This window comes from Rhinolophus sinicus, linkage group LG15 (genome assembly GCF_036562045.2).
Source record: "Rhinolophus sinicus isolate RSC01 linkage group LG15, ASM3656204v1, whole genome shotgun sequence".
Taxonomy (NCBI): domain Eukaryota; kingdom Metazoa; phylum Chordata; class Mammalia; order Chiroptera; family Rhinolophidae; genus Rhinolophus; species Rhinolophus sinicus.
This window is the reverse complement of record NC_133764.1, coordinates 31,111,682-31,134,066: the sequence shown is the minus strand read 5'-3', so window position 1 is coordinate 31,134,066 and position 22,385 is coordinate 31,111,682. Positions and strand designations below refer to the sequence as shown.

General features: G+C 43.2%; 2 protein-coding genes across 6 annotated transcripts in view; both read right to left on the bottom strand.

Moving 5' to 3' along the window:
- ARSG (arylsulfatase G) overlaps window positions 1–3,712 on the bottom strand; it is a 96,198-nt gene extending 92,486 nt beyond the window's left edge. Inside the window, exon 1 of one of the 2 annotated variants that reach the window (XM_074319763.1) lies at window positions 3,445–3,712. The gene's annotated coding sequence lies outside the window, so the exon portion shown is untranslated. The remainder of the gene's footprint in view (window positions 1–3,444) is intronic. The other variant, XM_019732854.2, reaches the window with a different exon arrangement.
- Window positions 3,713–6,607: 2,895 nt separating this feature from the next.
- On the bottom strand, window positions 6,608–14,806 carry AMZ2 (archaelysin family metallopeptidase 2). Of its 4 annotated transcripts, none has more exons than XM_019733038.2 (9): window positions 14,622–14,806; window positions 13,538–13,615; window positions 13,155–13,248; window positions 12,326–12,608; window positions 11,811–11,984; window positions 11,598–11,726; window positions 9,243–9,406; window positions 7,748–7,924; window positions 6,608–6,807 (listed from the first exon to the last, which is right to left on the bottom strand). In XM_019733038.2, exons 4-9 carry the CDS (start codon window positions 12,606–12,608, stop codon window positions 6,652–6,654), a joined length of 1,083 nt encoding a protein of 360 aa, XP_019588597.2. In that variant the 5' UTR covers window positions 13,155–13,248; window positions 13,538–13,615; window positions 14,622–14,806; the 3' UTR covers window positions 6,608–6,651. The 4 variants fall into 4 exon arrangements, with proteins under 4 accessions (XP_019588597.2, XP_019588596.2, XP_019588595.2 ...); XM_019733037.2 differs by lacking the exon at window positions 14,622–14,806 and adding an exon at window positions 14,085–14,222; XM_019733036.2 differs by lacking the exon at window positions 14,622–14,806 and adding an exon at window positions 13,984–14,125.
- Window positions 14,807–22,385: the final 7,579 nt, after the last annotated feature.

Below are 22,385 nucleotides of genomic sequence, written 5' to 3'. Positions count from 1 at the left end.
CTGTGAGACTGGAATGAATAGGTACCAGCAATGGCACAGCTCTATAAACTAATAGTCCTGAGTGATAGGAAAGGCTCGCTGTGGTCAAAGTGATTCTTAGAGCATAAGTGCCTAAGACAGGAAAGATCAAACAGCTGACAGCACATTAATTATCAATTTTCATCTCCTGTGACTAAAGAGATTCTGCTTTAACCTTAATGACTTAATAATGTTTGAGTATAAATGTAGATGGTTTCCCTCCCGAAACACAATTCCTCTGTTCCAGTAATGAATTAAGACCATGTGCTCTTTTAAACACAAATGCATCCTTCAGATAGTGTTTCCAAAACTTCTAACAAAGTTATCAGTTATATACTTCACTAGTGTGTAATGTAGCCTTTGCACATTCATTTGCCTTTCCTTTAGCTTAACACATGATGACAAAATAGAAAATGGATTCTAAGTCAGGGTTCCCCTGGCCCAGTTGACCACTGAAGTCACTGGAAGGTATTTATTACATTTAGATTTCTATACTCCTCAAATATTCTAAAATTCATGAGGAAACTATCATGAATCCTTTTGAAAAGCTCCCAGATATAAGGCTCACTAACAGGGATCTAGTATTTAGAAGCTATTGCCTTTAAATTTTTAAATGGTTATGAGCATTACTTTAAATGACCAATTTAAAGACAAATCAGGCGTGTTACATGCTTAAAGGTCACTCCTATAAGTATACATCGCATTGAGAAAAGAGACTCTGTGTTTGTCTTCAAATTTGTCTTGGATAATAGATGTTTATATAAGGCAGGGCTATGAGCTCCAACAGGTGGGTTATCTTATAAGGAAGGAACCTTGCGCCCCCTGGTGTTCTGTTTCTGTAATGACTCCATCAGAGTGCAGAACAAGAAAAGTGACAAGTTCAGGAACTTGCAACTTTGCTTTTCATGTAAAAAAATCTCTCATATCCAAATCAAAATTACTTCAGTGACTATGGATTTCCTATAAGGTAAACTAGACAGAAAAATTGATATCCCAGAACTCTTTATCTATAAAGGCTTTTACAATAGAGCTCACCAGAGATTCTTTTTACTTTTTCAACAAAGATAATATTGAGAGAAAATACAAACTGTGGCCATGTAGTTATAGTATGTACGTACCTTTCCAGCAACTCAAGAAAAGAACAAGCACACTAACTATCCTAGCAACGGACTCTCCTAGAATTCGACCAAATTCTTAAGTACCTTCCTACACTGATGACTCTGGTTCTGAATCCAGACTTTTCTACTGAGCTCTGGACTTACTAAACAGGCCCCTGTGACAGCAGATGAATGCCAACTAGGCATTTCCAACTTAGCCAGTCCTCAGCAGAACTCTTGATGCTCCTCTCCAAACTTGCTCCTCCACAAATCCTATTGGCTCGACTTCCTAAATATATTCAGAACCTGACTGCTTTTGTCAAACTACCAAGTACCCCTGATCCAAGCGAGTACAATCTTAGCTGGATTACTGTAATAATCTGTTTTGCCTGCTTCCAACCACCACACCCTGACCTTCATTTCCATATAGAAGCCTTACAATAATCATTTGAAAGCACAAGTCAGACACCATCACATGTAAAACCTAACACTTAACAATGGGCTCTTCATATAAGGCCTGAAGCTATCAATTCCCCCCTTGTTCTTACTACTTTAGCTGCGCTGGTCTTATTGTTCCTTAAAATCACAAGCCTCAGGCCTTAGCATCTCTGGTTCCCTTTGCCTGGTACACGCTTCCCTAAACGTGTACAGGATCTGACAGTACAATTTGGTCTCCTCCAATGTCACCCGAGGAGGCATTCCTGACTATCCTACCCCAGACAACACGTGTTTCTATCCCTTTACTCTGACACTGTGTTGTAAAAGTATCTGTTCACTCCTCTAGTATCTGTCTCTTCCACTAGGACATTAGGGCAGCAATTTTTTGTTCACTGCTACGTTCCCAAGGTTTGGAGCAGGGCCTGGAATATAGTAGATGATGCTCCAAAAAATATTCTTCAATGAATGAATGAATGAGTTCTTCATTTTTCATTGCCTTTTTCAGAGAAAAATGTTGGCATCTATTCCCGATTACAGCTCAAGAGGGTCTGGTGCTGCTATGAAGCATTTGGGCCGCCATAGTGGACCCTGACAGCGCCGTGCTCAAAGCCTACTGTTCCAACATCGGAGGTGGGTCTCCAAGTGCCCAGTGATAATGTCGTACATACATGGTCAGTGTAGGGAAGAAAACAGGTCCATCAGAGATTAAACAGTGGGTGGAAATGAGTACTGGGGTAGATACGCAAATGAGCGCTCTGCGTTTTAACATATCGCGGGAGCAGATTTTGTTTTAACCTACGCCTAGTAGACATTTTTTCATGATGCTTTCTTTTAAAACACCTCAACTGGTAAGCAAGTGCTTTTCTGAACAATGGACCTCTTTTTCAGTGCTAAAGCAAAGTACTCTGATTTCTGACTTCAAACAACCCCAGATGGCCCCACTCGAACAGAACAGAGGTTAAAGGAAAAGTTTGACCTTATAATCCCTTCCATAAACAGTCTCAAAAAAATTGGTTAGGTTTGTGCTATTTTACTTCTTATGAGGTCAGGCAGCACAGTGAAAACAAAGCAGAACTGGAAACCAGGGAAACATGGGATCTGGTCCTGTTTCTGCCATCGGTGTTACTACGCACAGTTTACGTAGCCTCTACGGGCTTGTTTCCTCATCTGTGAATAAACTCGGCAATATTCACATTATTAACACTTTACAATTCTGCTTTCCAAAACTGAAAACTTATTTAAAGGAAGTACCAGGCTCTTGGCAATAGAAGGCGAGGGTGAAAAACAACCCGCCATTGAGAACAAAATCCAAATGCCAATCAATACCGACTCGAGACCCACACGGGCCCTTTCGGCTTGAATGTCAACACTCACTACTGCCAGGAGACATGCATGACCTTTTCCTTAAAAAAGTTTTTCTCTCCTATTGATTCCGCTTCCTAAGTACATCCTTCCATGCAGACTAGACATTGGCACTGATGTAGAGCTGGGGCTGCCCAGTACAGTAACCGTGGGCCACATGAAGCTGTTGAGCACTTGAAAGGTGCCCAGTCGGAAATGAGTTATGCGATGCTGTACATGTAAAATACACGGCAGAATTTGAAGACTTAGTACCAAACTAGAAAATAATCTCAGTAGTTTTTATACTAACGACATGTTGAAATAATATTTTGGATGTATTGGATTAAATAAAATACATGATTGAAAGTAATTACAACTGCTTCCTTTTAAATTTGCTAATGTGGCTACTGGTAAAATTTAAATCACCATGTGGCTCATCTATATTTGTATGGGACAGTGCTGCTCTCAGTCAGAACAGAGGACGCGCCTGAGATTCAAACTCTGAGAAAGCACTTTCTAAATGCTCTACCCAAGAACTGATTCCACTTACTGCTGTGCTGAAGTCCAGACTGATTTTCCAAGGCCTAGCCTTGGGCGCAGCCTACGTGAGCGCGGACTCGAGAGTGCGGCACGGTGCTCGCCTCCGCGGTCCTGTGGTTCCAGCGCCCCGGGAGGCGGAGTCGCAGGCCTGTGCTCTGGTTGCACGGAGGAGACGTCTCCTGAGCAGAAGCAGGGACTCACTGGGGCGCTGGCTCACAGCTGCTGGTCCAGGCGCCTGCTCCCCGCTCAGGCGCAGCTCAGGACACCTATGCAGCTGCCTGCGGGGGAAGGGCCCGCGCGCGCCGTCGGAGGACCCGCAGCTGCCTGCTTGGGGTTTGGGATCCTTGCTCCTCAGAGGGAACAGCCTAGCCTGCTGTCCCTAAAGGGTTAGCGGTTTAAAAGTATTCATGTCAGGGGAATTTGCGCTTTACAGAACAAGCTGGACAAGAACCTTCTGTTTAACCTTCCCCATTAAATACCGAATCTTTCCCTTGACTATAGAAATACTACTAATTCCATAGGCGCCAATGTGAACAGCATTTCATACTCCCTTCCTTCTAGAATAGTGTTTGGGCAGTGGACTGAACAATTATTATCTTCATTCTTAAATACCTTGTTCATTCACATTTAAGTAGGAAAATCTGCACAGACTTCAGGTTGTTACTAAATGAAAACCAGTTTTAAAACTACAACGATTTACCTATGGAACAAAATTTAGTTGCAGTAAACAAATTATATCTTTAAACTTAACGCTCAAGAAATTGTCCAAAAGTACATACAACCCAATAATTACTTATACACCACACTAAGTGATAATTGCTGAATAAATGCCTGTTAAAAAACAATGTTTGTCCAATTTTTAACAAGACTAAGTGATTCTTTAATACACGATCTTTTTCCTCGTCTCACAGTGCAGAGTAGGTACAAATGGGCATTACATCTTATCAAAATAACTGTGTGGGGACAGAGCCAGGAGCGCAGTTTCCAGGCTCTGGGCCTCACGTGGAAAGGTTCTGGCTCAGGTAGTAAATGGCCATCAACTGTGATCAGATGACCATCAGCTGTGGCTAGTTGGCCGTCAGCTGTAACTAGTGAGCCACTGGTCACTAATACAACTGCCGTGGCTATGCCAGCAGCAGATGGTGGCGGAGCTAGCAAGCGCGGATTGCAGTTAGCAAGTGGGGTTGGTTGGTTGGCAGAGAAGTGGACGGCAGGTTGCAGATCGTGTCGATCCTGTTTCCTGTGTCTCCAACCCAGCCACCAGCCAGACTATAGTGGTATGACTCCCTTATCTATGGCTCCGTGGGTGTTCCTTTTTGGCCTCACCATATCCTGTGTTCTTATGCAGGGAGTGGGACCAGAGACCTCGCATGACACCCTACAAGACAACTGTAACCCCTAATTTACACACCTTGCCAAATCTGAGTTCTTTTAGGTTTGTAACTACAGGCATACCTCGGAAATACTGGGGGTTTGTTTCCAGACCACAGTAATAAAAGGAATATCGCAATAAAGCCAGTGACACAACTTTTTGATTTCCCAGTGCATATAAAAGCTATGTTTACACTAAACCGTAGTCTATTATAAAGTGTGCAATAGCATTATATATTAAAAAACAATGTACATACCTTAATTAAAAAATATTTTATTGCTAAAATTGCTAACCATCACCTTAGCCTGCTGGAAAAATAGTGCCAATACACTTGCTTGACCAAGGTTGCCACAACAGTTCAAGTCATAAAAAAACAAAATACCTGGGAAGCACACAAAAAAGAATCACAGTAACAATGACCTACAGGACTAAAACTGCACTTACCTTATAGGAAAATGAAAAAAAAAAAAAAAACTGAGTGGAATGGACAATGGTCAAATGTACATTATTTGGGGGAAATACATCATTCGGGAAAATAAACCCACACCAGAATGTATATAAAGTCCATGCTCCATGAGTTCACTTCTCAGTATTAAATGATAAAGTATTCACTCTCCAATCGCTTTTAATCACAAACCAACATTTTCTATTTTTCTAAATGACTCAGGTTACTCAAGTAGAGGAGTAGAATGTAAGGGAATCCATTCATTCAGTTATAAACTATGGTTTAAGTCATACTGCATAAATAATAACAGCGAAAGAATTTAGGTTTCAAAGTTCGTGATAAAAACTACCTTGAAGTTTCGCCCTCAAGGTTAAGATGGGAAAGTGGGAAATGATCTCTGCTCACCGCATTCAGTCCAGTGATCTGCTCTAATGTCTCCATTTCTGGGACATATTGATCTAAAGATGGTTTGTCACATTCAAAATTGTCACCCTGAGCCCCACCGTGGAAATGCAGCTGATGTTCACAGCCTGACAGGTATCCTGACTATTCTTGGCACACCGACAGGTAACCCCATCACACTCTCCCCTACTCAAGTAAACTTACTGCAAAGAAGTGAGAAAGATATTATTGTGGGAATGGACCCAACAGCTGCTCTAATCCCATAGAAAAAGTGCAACACTCATAAACATAAGGACTATTGTAACGAATTATTTGCAAGAACCCTCACAAATGACTGTCAGGTAAAGCTGACAATTGCAATGTACCTGTTCTACAAAGGTTGGTGTAGTACAAGTACCACTCTTATTTTCATTTGAAATATTCTAGAGAGGTCACATTTTAAGCTGCTAAAAGCCAACACAAGCTGTTGTTTCTTTCAGGGCGAAGCTGACACTAAGGAAAGAAAAACAGGAGGTAAGGCAGCCCAGAATGTACAGAAAGTTCATAGAAAAGGAGAACGGACATGAATGGGGAAGGCCACCTGGCTGGATCTAACAGGGGGACCACCTCTTTCGAAAACCTTAAGCAGCAATCATCCCCGGGAAATTAGGTTCCTTGAAAATCCTTTCTTGGGACATATACAGCAATGCTGACAGTATTCACTTACTTACTAGTTTCTGCCAGTCCTAGCTCTCTCAGGAGACTGTAAATACATTTGAAGAACGGAAGTGATGTGCTGGCTGCCACAGACCAGGCTACTAAGGCAGAAGAGAAAGAGTTTAGAGCTTTCATTATTCAAAATGAGCCTCCGTTCAAGTTCGGGTGCTTTAGAGGCACTTCTATTCTGTGTTACTTCGTTACAGGGCAGTGTCAGTGCACAGTTTATTCCAATGAAGGACTCTACCCCAAGGAAAGCACAGTGCGCAAGCCTTTATTTGAATTCCTTCCAGTTGCAGTGCCTAGTTCTGGACAACAGCAAGGCATTTGATTATCCACTCTTTCCACTCCTTGAAGGCTTCCACAGGTTTGGGCAAATGCACACTATCTTCACGGCTATGTTTCGGAGTAACTCCAGGGGTGCCAGCAGATTCCTCATCAATCCACCTCACCAGCGCCTTGAAAAACAGAACACAGACTCCTGTTAACAAAGCACAGCAAACTAGTTTTAGGCAAGAGAAAACACTGGCTTCTAAATCCGGTTATCTCAGTCACGGACTTACATTACCCCACGGAGATGTTCCATTTGATAAAGAGGCCTATGAATATGCGCTGACATACTGAGTGAAAGAGCATGGACCAAAAATACACAAACTATAATTACAAATGACAGTCGCAAGTATGCAGAGGAGATTAAAAAGAAATACACTAATCCTCGCAGTTTTTTAGGGTGCGAGGACAAGTGTTTTCTTTTCTCAACTTGCTAAATGTGTCATATTATACTGTGCTTTTTATCTGATGTGAATGTGCACACATACGTAAGTGCACACACAGCTAAGGGTAGACACATGCACATGGAGATATGTGTACAAGCCCTGCAGTCACTGAACAAGGGGCCGTGCCCATGAGTAGTCACCTGATGTAGACTGACATGTTTGTGGGAAGGTGTGGACACATACATTCGCACACATACCAAGATTATGTACTTTCCCTCTTCCTTCTCAAAATCTTTTCCTTCTAATGAATATCAAACCTTTCTCTCATATTTGGAATGATAAATCACCGCCACATATTTAGATAGTTTTTCAAAATGAACTTTACCACATGTAGCAATATTTATTACCTTCTGCAAAGTCAAGCTCTCTTGCCCTAAACAAATGGAAAATACAGAAACCTTTTCCCCCATTTCTCATTGAACAAGTGTGAGGCACTCGGAGGCAAGTCAAAGTTTTTAAGGAGGCTATTTCTTTGCATGTTTTTCTTAAAGCGGCAACTTCCTGCTTACCTATGTACTAATTTCCTCTAATAAATGACAGCTCGGAGAGCAACCCTATAAAAAAAATTGTAGTTTGCTACTTGTATAACCACTTCCCCTTTCCTGACAACCCCCGGATTTACTTTGTATCTGTCTCTAATGTTGAAGCCAATAGCACACTGCAACTTGCGTAAACAGATGGGGCACAGATTCAGGGGGCGCCGGTCGGCTTCTTCCAAGTGGTTGGAGCCTTGCATTAGGCATGAGAGCCACTGGCAGTGTCGAACTCCAAATGTGTGTCCAATCTCATGGGTTAGAGTCTGCAAGACATTCGCATTGAGGCTTTATAGCGCCACCATCAGCAGCAGTCAGTTACACACCCTTCTTTTTCTTGCTTTTCCAAGAAACAAACTGACAGGAATCTGCCCAAGACTTAGTCCCTCATTTCCTTCAATGTCTTACTGCCTTCCTCACTATCCTTTACTTAATTAACCCTGGACCAGGGTTTCTCAACCTCAAGACCACGATCCGCTTGGTGGGATCATTCTCTGGGGAAAGGAGGCCGTGCTGTGCCCTGTATGATGCTGAGCAGCATCCCTGGACAGACCTACTACCCTGTTTCCCCGAAAATAAGACCTGGCCGGACCATCAGCTCTAATGCGTCTTTTGGAGCAAAAGTTAATATAAGACCTGGTCTTATTTTACTATAAGACTGGGTATAATATAATACCGGGTCTTATATTAATTTTTGCTCCAAAAGACGCATGAGAGCTGATGGTCCAGCTAGGTCTTATTTTCGGGGAAACAGGATAGATGCCAGGAGCATCCCCTCCCCAACTGTGACAACCAGAAATGTCTCCCGACATTGCCCAATGATTCCTGGGTGGTGAAACTGCCACTGATTGAGGGCCATTGCTCCAGACCAGCGAGATCCGTGTTACTGTTTAGATCCTGGGGCCCTTTCCCCAGAGATGCTGGGTCAGGAGGTCTAGGAGGAGGGGCTTGACCTGCATGTTAATGAGCACACCAGGTGATGCTGACGCAGGGGACATATATTGAAAACACTGTTCTGTGAAGTGGAGTTCTCCAACCCCAAAGGAGTGAGTACTGGAGAGAGCAGAAAAGCCTATGCCCCTGGCTTTGGGAAACGAAAATATGAGGAGACAAGCTTTTCAAAGTGCAGCGGTGCGGGAGACTTCTGCAACTGTCAGTAGAACTAACTGCAGCAGAAGGGAGCCGGGAGCCCAACAGGAAGGCCATTCTCCTTCTGAAGCCAGAGAGCAGAGGTCTTCCAGGCCCCAGCAAGGCAGCTTTACCTGATGACCATGGCAGCCTGAAAGAGTAGGTCACCTACTCATACCAGAATTCTGGAATTAAGCTAATGGTGAGGATGTGGGTACAGACAAAGCTGCATGTAACTAACAGGACACAAATCTAGCATAGCTACTGTAAATTTCCATATGAAGGTATACATTTAAATTCTGGTTTTATTGATCATTTCAGTCAAGCAATAGCCACGAAAAATATACAAACGATACAGACTCATTGATAATATTACCTTCAGGATTGTTGTTGTACAACTTAGGAAATTAAGTTCCCTTTAAAAACTACCCCTGTTGGGTTTTTCAAACAACTCACCTTACAGGACCGAAGCAGTAGAACACTAGTCACTTCAGGAATGTAATAGTTATCAAAAACGGAATAGTCATGTGAAGATTTTTCCTGCAGTGTCTTCACTTTGCCTTTGTAGCGTGAGCTGTAGAAATCACTGCCATACCTGGCAAAGCTGAATATCCCCACACCTACAAAAAAAGGACAAGCCACACAGAATGAGAGTAAGATTCCTGAAGGAAAGACCAAAGGACAGCCTGCTGGGGCATCTGGTCAATGAATGCATATCTGTCCTCCTCGTCCATGCAGTCCAGTATGCTAGAGGCGTGCCAAGACAAAGGAGGACTTTTGCCCCAGATGTCCCTATCAAAACCTTCTTGTACTATCCAATTTGCCCTGCCCTAGAACACTCAATGGTCCTGAGGTCAAATTCTTGAGAAACTAGAAGTTCCAGTGGGCTTTGTTTTCCCACAAAAGTTCCCCCCGCCCCCGCAAGGAGTAGTCCAAATCAAGTACACCAAAGAAGAAATGATCACATGAACAACACATGCTCGTGACTTTCCCCTTTAAACACACAATGAACAGATCCCCATGTCCTGTGTGTCAGTGAGTGTGCCTGTACTGCGCTCATGCGACGCTGCTGAGAAAACCCCTTGCCACGCACTGCCCCCGATGTTTGGAGACCATGTTTTGGACCAGGCCTTTAGACAGAACACAGAGAACCTTTGCCCCTCCTCCCCACTTTTAAGCACAGCACAACTCTTATTATGTGCCTGGTGTTGGGTGAATAAACCAGAATAAACACTCTTGTAACTGACTTCCTGTGTTAGGTCTTAAGGCTCGTATCAACCATCTTTACACAAATGAGGAACAACGTTTGATTTACAAGTCATTCTACAGGCAACTGCTTTATAATATGACTTGTTTATGTTCTCACTTTTATTTGTGCCTCTCTTTCAGTTGTTATTTGAAAGTAATATGAATGTTTTTGTTATGGAAATGATTTCATGATGTTTGTCCAGTGCAACTTGGTTTGTCCAATTCTCTTGGTTCAAAGCTCACCTCACTCTTGGAAAGGAGAGAATAAAGTCACTGCATGGCAGATCAATCCTGCTATCTTACTATCTTGTATATCATGCAATTTCTAAGAAACTTAATTTTAAAAAACAAATAAAGTGGAAATAGTTTCAGGGAAATGTTTCCTGACCTCCTCAAATGTATAAGACACAACAGGTAGCAATATCTAGACATAGTTTTCAAATTTTTTAATGCTTTAATTTCTATAAGATTAACGATAAAAGAAAACATTTAGCTCACACAAATTTAATTCTGATAGTTAGCTCAAACAAAACTCAGGAACACAGCAATGACCCAAGTCTCCAACAGAGTGTGCTGACAGGGTCTTGGGGGTGGGCTGGGCTATAAAAATGTAATGGAAAATTCAGGATAAAGTTGGTAGGAAGATGAGACTCTTTATTGCCCCGGGCCCCCACTTCGTATGCATAAGAGAGAAAGATATATAACCTGGGCCCTGACTTCTGATGAATGGGTAAGAGAGAAAGATATCTGATCAAAAGAAACATCTGTCACAGAGAGGCTAAAGTAACATGCAGACAGTCCATAAACTTGGTACTCATACAGTCCAGTCCCTGGTACTTACTCCCCAATCACTGGACTTTTCCCCTTCAAACCTGTCTTAGATCCTGGAGAATAAAGGTAGAGAAATAAGAGCAAAATGGAGGTCTGGGGAGAAGAGAAGTGCAGAGAGGCAAAAAAAATAAAAATATAGGCAAAAATATGATTTGCTTCCGGATGCTTTCCCACATGCGGTGTTCCTAATGAGTCAAAGTTTATTATATCTCAAACACTGAAGTTCACTTTTTTCCCAAAAAAATAGCAAAATGTTGAAAGACACAGGATGAGAGGCATAAACTTATAAAGCAGTCTGTGGTACTCTATGCAAGGTGACTACAAAAAGAGTTGAAAAACAATTAGCAAGATTTTCACTTATGTTAATGACAGTTCAAATATCCTTAATTTAATTCATCTTGCTACTGAATTACTTACATTTCCCATCTGTTGTGAATGCCTGCCTGTATATGCACCAGGCATACACACACTTTATATATATCAGCACTTCTATGTAAATTATCTCAAAATGACTCTTGAATTAGGTATTATTAACTGCACGGGAGACCTCGGAGGAACCCATGTCATCCAAATCTATCAACAACACACTTCTCACTGCAGCATGGTGATGCACTAGAAATATCATACAGTTTTAAGTATCAAAATCACAATTGGTTGGAATTTCTTCCCTCATTCAACACCTTCAAATATTCTCAACTTGAACTTTCTACCACCATGTCAAAAAAAGAATACCATCTGTCAAAGAGGCCTGTCCGAAGACAAAATTCCAGGAGTCTCTTGGGTAAAGATCAATCATTGTTATTCCCACAACACAGAAGGCATCTTCAGGTTTCCTCTTTTTCAAGAACTTCAGGATGTGCCCTATTTTAAAAAGGAATGTACATGAGTTTTATATGTATCTCCATATCCCTTACTCAACTCAAATTGTTAAGGCGTTTAATTCACCTGCATGTATTTGTAGGTTTTGTGTGTTCTCGTTGACTCTAAAAGAGCACTTCGTTGCAGAGACAGAAACCGGTGGTAGGAGTTTTACCGTCAAGCCATAGAAAAATGCTTCACAGTAGCCCTTCAGCCATTTAACATATTCTTCACTGATAATTTGGGTATTTCCCAGAGGTCCTATGACATGGAAGCAAATTTAAACACAGACTTTAAGATGGTTAAAATATTGTCTTTACCTGGGTCTATAATTAAAAATTTGGGGTTAAAAACAAACTGACGCCAAGTTTTCAGAAAAAAGACAAATTAAAACACCTTTATCACTCATTGATGTAAATATGAGCTAGAAACAAAATGTCCTCTTTTAAGGCAGTTTGGTTACAAAACTTCTACCACTGGAATGAATGTCAGAAATGACCATATAAACTGTCCCCTGGAATAAGGTCAAAAGCCCAAAGTCTCCCTGGCAACACCACCATTGCAAAGCCAAACCAAATCCAGCAATATTACAATATATATACCAATGCACTGTATGTAAATACTGCATTTCTCTGGAGAGGGTGTCTTTCTGTAAGGATCACTGAAAAACTCTTCAAAGTCTTGGGGAGGCTCAGGATGGGAGGTGATCCAATCTGATTGAGAATGCACGGTAATAGGTCCAAAGAGATCACTGGCTGGCTGGAAGGCTTCATTCATCAAACGCCGTTCTCCAGCCTCTAACTTCTCATACTGGGATACAAGCGCTGGGTTCTTTGAGATGAGAGCTGTTCTTAGTGTCTCCTCAGAGTGCCGTACCGTTTGCATCTACCAAGAAAACACATCTAGTCAAATATAAAATGCATACGCATGTGGGTGACTTTAACCGACCTTTCCTCCACATGCATCTCTAATTTCTCCCTAGAATGGAATGACTGATTGCTAATGCCTTAGAGGGGCCACACCAAACTACTGTTTGCTTTCACCATTTCCAATCAATTTCTTGGGGGAGGGTATCTGAAAAAGTGAAAAGAAAATCATGAAATTCATTCTTCCATCTCTTATGGTACTTGATCCCATTATAAAAACTAGTGGTAACCCTAAGAGCATGACCTGATTTCCGATTTCCTTTTGTCATTTGGGTAATAACAATATTGTGAATTGACTCATTAAGGCCATGTGAGAAATACTCATCCTTCCCAATGTGACTCAAAGATGTCCAAGACCAAACAGAGAACTAATGTAAGGCTTCCCGATTCCATAATTTCACTGCAGGCTGATATTATTAATATACCTCAGCCACTGAAGTTTATGATCTCAAAGTCATGTCACCCTGGGGAAGACATCAGGTGACTAATCAAAAGCCAGACTCACAGTGACAGGTCTCTTCCATTCACTCTGTGTTCTTAGGTAGAGCTTTCATCCTTCCACATGAGTGGGTCAAACAGTTGTTCCACCTCGAGGCTTTCTGAGTCAGAAAAGGAAAAAAATTGGACACCTGTCTGGAACCTCTCGTATTTTCGAGTTATCTAGATTTTTCCACTGTCATGATAGACTGTTGATGGGAAAATTTACGTTAATGGCTGTTCAGGTTAGGACATCTGAATCCTAGGGGTCGCTATCAATGCTCTGACAGGAGCACAGAAACATCCTCACGCTGCTCAACAAGTGGCCTGAAATGTGGCTTCTACAAGCAAGATGTGCCGGCCTGTATTCTTCCTATCTTCAGGGAGAAAGATGCCCCTTGAAGTGTTTACCTTGGTGGGACAGGCGTGTCTGGGCCTGGTCGGAAAGGTGTTGCCTGGGCTGCCTTCGCCCTAATATTTAGAGTAGTGCTAAAAAAAAAAAAAAAAAGACAAATTAAAAAGCCTCCCAGGTCTACTCCAGGTGGGGCGGTAGCATCCAAAATAGGGTCACTTCAGTCGGTTGATGGCCTGCAATCCTGTCAGTGCTAAAACCAGCACAAGGGTAAATCAGGACACGTTAGTCACCAGAGCTGGTCGCCTAGAGCAACTCGCAGCTGGGGCCTGGCCACACGCAGCCACGACCGGGTCCCCGGTGGGGGGTGGAGTAGGGGATTCCCCCAGCGGCTCTCGCTTTATCTTTGCTCCCTGAGGAGCTTCCTCACAGGCTGGGCCTTGCTTCTAGGAGACACCACCGCCCCCGCTGTCCTCCCTGCTTCCGCCGCGGCTGCCCCACCCACCTGCTCCTCCCACCCCACCGACGGCGACCGTCCCCATCCTCTAAAATGGGCAGCCCAGCCCCGGCAGCTCCCGCCCGGTTCTGACGTTGCCACCGCACTACCTGCGCCACTCTAGGCCTCGACGTCGCCAGACAGCCCGCCTACCGCGGCGGCCCCGGCGCGCGTGCGCATCACGCCCTACGCCTCGCCACACCCCTTCGCGCCAACGCCACGCCCCTTCGCGCCACGCCACGCCCCATCCCTCCCTGCCCCGCCCCTTTGCGCCCGTCACGCCCTTGCCACGCCCCGTAGCGTTAGGTCTTCTCCCATGCGCAGTGTCCTGGTCTTAGCGGCGTTAGCGGCCTTTGTCTCCCAGAGTAGAGGAGGCCCGCCAGGGGGCGACGAGGCGCCGGAATCGGCTCCCGCGGTCGCCTTTTCCAAGTTGGCCCTCGCGGTGGCGTCTCCACTACTCTGTCCAAGTCAGGCTTCGGGCGGTGCTGGGCCTTGGGGAAGCTGGTGCGAGGCGCCCGGCGCCGGAGGCCGTGTCAGGCGGCAGCGGTTCCCCCCTGGTGCCGCGCCCGCGTCGCCGGGTTTGCATGTTTGTGAACGTGCTCGGTGGGCCGTAGGTTTGAGAAGTGCCCTCTGGGTGACTAATTTACCAGCCTGATCGAAAATAACTCAGCCGTGGCCGGAGGTTGACGCATCGCCCCGGCGCGCGTTCCCGGGTGCCCTCAGCCGCTGTACTTTCCCTTCTTTATTTGGTTGCGGCGGCTGCAGGCGCGCGGGCGCGGGGAAGCGCCGGCCGCAACCGCGATGCGCAGGTGCAGCGTGTGGGGTAGCGAGCGAGACAGAGGCGGTTTTCTGGCCCACATGACGCCGACAGGGTTTCTTTTTATCTAGGGGGTGAGTCTCGGTGTCTCTCTACTGCTGGAAAGACCAAAATTGCGTCTGCCAGAAGCGAGGCTGTGCAGCAGAAGAAGCCCCGGGTTAACGTGGGGACGGAAGTAGCTATGTGGCCTTAGGTAGGCCGCTTAACCTCTCTGAGCCTCGCTGTTCTCATGTGAACGACGACGGAGCTCTGATGCTCTAGGCCCACGTCTGTCCTGGGAAGTTGACGTGTCGAAGCAGAGGACCCCCTGACCCACCCTTGTACTGCTCCCTCGTGCATCGCACTGCCCACCGGACGTTAGGACATGGCCGCTGGTCAAGCTGGCTAAAGCCACTGGGTACTGCCAAGGACAGATCACGATCTAACGGACATCCCGTCTCCCTTCCAGGGGATGGGCCTCTAGCAGGCCTCCGAACAAGCCCACCCTCCCCCATACCCTCCTACCTGTTCCACTCGGATCAGTCTCCCCAGGTTTGCCCCATGCTCTCCACTCAGTCCATCCGAGCACCTTCCGACAAAGGAACCCCCGGGGCGCTCTATTCCGTTACAACCCCGTTTCCTCAAACCTCCACCTTTTTCTATGGGTTCTCTTCCAAGACCTCACCTTAAGGGACCCCCAACTTTCCTCCCTGGTCGTCACTTCTTCCTTCTGAAACTTCACTCAAACACAGTCCTAAGCTCTGTTTTTCATCTCCAAGCCACTGTTCTCCTGCTACAAAGCAACCTCTATTCTTTTGAAGTTCAGGACGTTTTTACCATACTCTGGTGTTTCTTCATCCTAATTCTCGTTCCCAATCTCCAGGAAGGACACACACACACACACACTCACACACACACACTCACACACACACAGTTTTTGATGACATCAGCAGTTGTCTAATTATCTTCTCCACCTATAACCCCTTGTTGACTGTCCTTAGAGGACTTTTACTTTGTGAATATTTCATCTTTTAAATTCCAATGATTGCCCCAGCCTCTCATTTGTTCATCCCTGGATTTTGAAATCTCAAAATTCATCCTTTGACCATAGTGTCCATATCCATATCTTTACCTGAACCCATTCTTCCATGGAATGCATTCACACCATGTCTTCTCCAAATTTCAAACTGAGAACATTGATGCATCAGTCTTACCATGTCTGAGAAGTGGTGGGCATTCTTGGATGTTGTGCCTTTTGATGGAATGCCTATTTCGGGATATCACAAGAGTCAGTGTAGCACAGGGGCTAAGATCCTGGTCTGTGTTTGAACCCCAGAACTTCCACTTGTTAGCATGTGACCTGCATCAGTTATTCAACCTGTTATGAATCTCTTCCCTGGTTTGTACAACAGAGATAGTAACAGCACCGAACTTATAGAGCTTTAGGGATCAAATAAGTAACTTCGGACTTTGTGCCTTTTGGTTGAATGTCCTTCTGATATCCCTGAGAGGCTTCTTTAGCTCAGTTATCACCTCTTCCATAAAGATCTTCCTAACCCCACCCCCCCTCAAGACAAAACTCCCTCCTCTGCAAAGTTCATTGTCTTGTGCATATCTGCTATCACTGTTCTTACCCTCCAGGAGTGTAACCTAACTCCTAAAAGTCTTCTTTCTAAACTGTGAGATGCTTGAGGGTAAAGACTTTTACTTAAGGTGTCTGGAACATAAAAGGTATTCATTGGTTTTCATTCAGTTATTTGTATTTCATTAACAAGTATTCTTCATTTTGCATTTAAACTGCTTAAATTGGTTTTCTGCATAAAAAACTTTGTGATTGCCCCAAAAATCTTAGGATCCCGTATTTCTGCACAGTCTCAAAGTATTTAATATTTAGTTTTAAAAAACATAGTGCTGGGTGTTCTTTTAAAGTTTTTTGTATTTTTAAATAATAAAAAGATATTTTCTATTACCAAGGATGCCAGGATAATAGGTGATTTGGAGAAAAAGTATACATAATCAGGGAACGGGGAAGGGTCGACTGCTAAATCTAGGATGGGATTGTCACTAAGATTTTTTTGTCCATTAAAATATGCAGTTGCAGAATGAACCACAGGATATCTACATTTCTAGGATAACTATAGGTTCTGGTTTTTAGAAATGTGTGTATATGCCAGTCATTCAAGGTTAAAAAGCAAAATTTGTAACAAAATTAGAAGGCTACAGAAAGCAGGAGATAAATGCTATATATATATATATATATATATATATATATATATATATATATATATATATACATACACACACATACACATATATATATGACAGATGAGAATTTTTAAATGGCTTTTACAAATCAATAGGGAAGAGATGGACACCAGGACGTAAAATGAATAAAGAACAAAAACAGATCGTTAGAAAGAACCATTAACATAAACGTGTTCCATTAACTTTACTAATAATTACAACAAAATGAAAACCACTCTAATACTTTTGCTTACCTATCAAATTGACAAAACTTTATTTTGAAATAATTTCAAGCTTAAAAATACATATCAGTATAAACTCGTGTTTTAATTGTACCCTGTCAATATCCCCCAATCCATTTTCTATCTAGTCTCTGAATTTTACTCACCCTGACATTCCAATAATTAGAGATTCATTTCGATTAATAACCAATCTACTTTTCATTTTCCTAGTTCTTCGGTTTTATTTAAAAACTACTAAATATATGAAAATACTGCAAGTATGTGTTTTCAAAAGCCAAATAGTACTAAAAGGGTTGTAATGATATGTAGCAATCCCCACCCCACAGGCCAACTCTAAGTTTTTAAAGTTTATACACTTTTTAAAGATGTGCCCTGCTCTGAGCCTTTTCTCCCATTCATTTTGTTGTTCACTCAGTAGGCCCTTCAATCTTGAGACTTATCTAAGAAATTTTCTTATATTATTTCTTTATAATTTCCTTCCCTCTGTTTTTTCGCTGGATGTGGGACTTCCTCACCTTTTCTTTCATATTTTTCCATCTATCATTGTATACTATTTTCTGAAGTTTTCATCCACTGTATTCTATCTTTTCTTTTGAATCTTTATTTTGAAACATTGTATTCTTTAATAGCCCAAAAGCCCTTTCTTGTTCTGATTGTTTATTTTGCACCTTTTCTCCTTTCATTGGTAAGAGATCTTATCTCTCTATGGCTATTAACTATACTACTTTTGTTCTGCTGTTTCCTCTGTTCTGCTTTATTTTTCTTTTTTTTCATGTTAGAACTTTCCACAAACCTCTGGTGACCCTTGGCTATCTGTTAAGATTTCATCATGAGGCTCAAAAAGCTAGTTGATGGTTCTGTGTGCATGAAATTGGGGTTTATCCATTGGGGTTTCTCAGAGGTGATCTGCCAGAGAACCAGCTGATTCACTGAGGGGAGATTACCCAGTATCTGAACCTGTGACCATCCCATGTTTTCCCAGGAAGGATCATTTTCTAACTGACTGCCAGTATTCTGGAAGCAGGGTACAGTAAGTAGCTTAAGAGTCCCACTAATGAGTATGCAGATTCTGAGTCCTTAAGGCCTGTTTTCAACCCCTACATCTTACTGCCCACAATGACTCTCACATACTATAACCAACCTGTTTTAACACGAGAATACATTAAGTGGGTTTTAGTCATTCTAGTATGAATTCATATCTGCTCAGTGTGCTTATTTTCTAGCTCTTAGCTGATCTGAGGAAATGGTAGACTGATTGGTCAGGAAGTGGGAGTAGGTGGGTAATTTGGGGTCACAGAGTCCCTTAGCAGAAGAGCAGCCCAGAGGAGGTAAGGCAGATTGGGGAGGGTGCTGTGATCCAGGGCCATTAGGACACAGGGACCTGGATGCCACAGGGAGCTGGGAGGATGGAAAAGAAAGTTGGCTTACACTTACATTGTGCTCAGAGCCAGAGCTCGACGTGGAGAGTGAGAGTTGGCATGTTTTCTCCCTCCTGCACTGCACACAACCTGTCCTCAAAGACCCAGAGCCCAGGTACAGTAGGGTCGGACAGTACATGCAAGTGAACCTGAGCACCAGTCACCCTGGAAACACGGCATCTAGGGCAAACACAGTCGGCCTTCCAAACAGCCCACATGTAACTGAACTGATCTTTTGGACCATGTCCTGCTTGCAAACTGAGGCTTGATTTGCCTGTAATGGGCCAGCCCTGGTAGTTCCAAGGGAGAGAGGCCATTAGCAGAAATGAAGAGCAAGAAATCTTTCAGTCCATTAGGTTAAAAGAAGATTTTTCTATCTTTTATTATTTATGATTTGTGACTACAGTTACTCTTTCCCGGAACAAACTGTTATGGTTTAACTTCAACTTTCTGGTGCAAATGGGTGCTTATCATCAATCATACTACATATTGCTCAGCAGTCACTCAGCCCTTTGGTGCTGTGGCTTCTTTTGCAGTTCTTTGATGTCTTGTCAGGCAAGTTCTTTTCTGTGCCTCAGTCAGTTTCCAAAAGCTACCGCAGTGTGGTGTGTGTGTGTGTGTGTGTGTAATATATATATCCATATTTATCTTGGAAATGAATACAATAAACTCAACGAAGTGAACAAAAGTAGACCCTAGTTTTTACTTTAAGAATGTCGCTCCTAAAAAATAAGTATGGGGTCCCAAGGGTCTCCTGCAGCATTTGGGACTACTTGGTGGGAACTAACAAACTCGGCTTGGAAGAAAGAGCAGGCCAAGCGGCCTCTGTGACCTCTGGAGAGTGCCGTGATCCACCTGGGTGAGTTACTCCCCTTGCCACCGCTGAAGGACGACACTCTGGTCTCCCGTGCTGCAGCTACTTCGGAAATTTTCAGTTTTTCTTTCACGTTCCCCTTTTCAGTCTCCAAGAAGGCGGGGGTGGGGAGGACTTGAACGAGACACAAATGAAAGAGGAAGTGTCTCAGCACTAAGCAAACATACAGCAGCCCACTCAGTGACCTCTATGGAAATACTGAAGACATCCTCTGTGTCCTTTGGACTTTCCAGGGGAGGGGACAACAAGCTTCCCTCCAGCCAGGTCTTTGCTGGGAGCTGAGGACAGGCGGCTGCCTGCTTGAAAGTGGAAGGATACCCGGGGTCTTCCGATGGGCCCGAGGCAGGAAATGCCTCCTTGTCCCTGTGTAACCCTCCAGGCTTCTTCCTCACAAGCTGGAAACCACTTTGCTCACAACACGAAGATGTCCAGGCTGTGTTAAATGCAACGCAGTTGTCACCTGAGGCGGCAACCCTTGGACAATGAATCATTACTACCTGGCCTCCAATTCACCCTTGGAGTCAATCAGCAATACCCACTGAACACCTATGGGGTCCAGCTGGGGCTAACTTAGGGACAAGATGGAGGGACTGACAGCCCTCTGACAGAGGGGACATGAAGACATATGACAGTGGCCAGTGATGGAACCAAGTGTGCTGCAGAGGAAACAGGCAAGACAGCGTCGCTAGAGGTGACACCAGAGTCGTTAAAAAACCCGTATCTCTCGTGCATTGTGAAAATACATTTCTACTTGAGTCAATGTAACGAAAGACCATAATAAGACAGCTTTACAATAGAAAAATCTGGAAGGACAGAAGAATAAACAAAAGAATAAAACCACTCCTGGTCCCCCTGCCCAGAAATTACCTGTGTGAATGTTGGCTGAACTTTCACCTTTTTGTGGTGTGCATTTTTTAACAGAATTGTGGTCATACAGGACCTCCAAAATTGTACATACTGATTTTTCAGTCTATTTCTTTCTTATTCCAGAAAGAATTCTCTCTGTACGAGATGTTCGTCACAGCATCGTTCACAATCCTGAAAACCAGAAAAATGAATGTTCATCATTAGCATTTCAGTCAAATAGTTACAATCTCACAATAATATGTATTATGTCGTCATTAAAAAGATTGGTCTCGTGCTATGTATATTAACATGGAAGGCTGTCTCCAAGACCTTGCTAAATTTTTTAAAAAGTTTTCAAAACAGTATATATATTTTGAGCTTATTTATATAACAACGTGTGTGTGTGTGTGTGTGTGTGTGTGTGTAAAGATCTTTGCCAAAATAGTAATAATGGTTCTCTCTAGAATTCCTTTCTGTGTTGTTTGCTTTCTTCTATTTTTTAGTACTATTTATATTTTTTTTGCAATGAGCATTTCCTAGTTTTATACTTTTTTTAAATTTCATTTTGAAAAAAACTTATTTAAATCTATACTTATATCGATATAAAATATACCTATTATATAGTGAATGAAAATGAGTTACAAACTTATACATAGTATGATACCATGTTGGTATTTTACATGTTTATATGCAAATTTACACATTTTATATATATAATTGCAAATACAAAAACATATATATTACAAATGTTAGGTATAAAATTTACATATATGGAAGTAGAAAACCAGTTTAAAAACCTGGCTTGTATTTTTCAAATAACAATTCTGTGTGATATTTGAAACAATAATATTTTCATGGGTGGGAGCAATATTTGTGGCTGAGCCTTGGAGAAATAGGGACTGGCCAGTGCAGGGCAGCCCAGGCTGAGGGCACAGCTCGTACCAAAGGCACAAAGTCACAACAAAGCCCGGCGTTTGTCAGCGTATCGCCCTGGGCATCTGACACCACAGACACCTCCCTTCTCAAACTTTCTGCCTTACCTTTCTGGGTCACAGTTCTCTTTGGGACGCTCAGTAGCACCAGTTGACCAAGCAGGCACTGGGGGCCCCTGAGGGAATGCGACACGGGACAATGACCTTGGTTTTGTTGGGTGGGGACTCCATAGAGATCATGAGGATTAAACCAACCTGGGTCACAATATTCTAGAGCTCAGGCCTTGGCACCATAGGGGAGAGAACTGAATCTGTGGTCAGTGGACTTGGGTTCAAGTGGAGGCACCACCACCCCCATTGATGTCCGGTCTTAGACAAGACCCTTTACCTCCCTAAGCCTCAGGGTCTTTTAAATAAGACTCAGGAAAAGCCCCTGACAACTAACATTTTTTATCAGAAGAAGCTAACTACAGGAATAAGAGCATGGCAAAACCCCGAAGGCAAAAATGAAAGCCCTGACATTGTAACAGGTCATTTTTTGCCAAGAAGCCAGCGCACGACAACTACATGGGACATATCCTCGTGGTTGGACATGTTGGTCACAAGTTCTAATTATGGAAATAAATGCTATCTGACAAAACGGCCTGTTGACATGAGTCACCGGCTGGTTTAACTCTGTAGGCCGGGAACTCTCCTCAGAATGGTTTGCAGATATGTACATGCTAATGAAAACAAAGCAGTGATTGATCATTTTCACCCACGAGGATTACTTTTATAGTCCTGACGATAACTGATAACTGGCTTCTGAGACAGCAGGTGATAAATATCACTTGCGAGGGTGCCCTCCCATTTACTTCCTTGCAGCACCTTCTCTCGAATTGTCTGCCATTTAAAATCTCTTCTTTTACATACACATCTCTGTTGATTCAGGATCCGGCCTGGTAACCTGGGTAAAACATTTTCAATGGTAATTCAAATAACTTCAGCCTGCTTGAAACTCGAGAGGATTCTACTTAATATGGGTAGCTATAAAGTGACTTCAAAACTGATTAAGCTTTT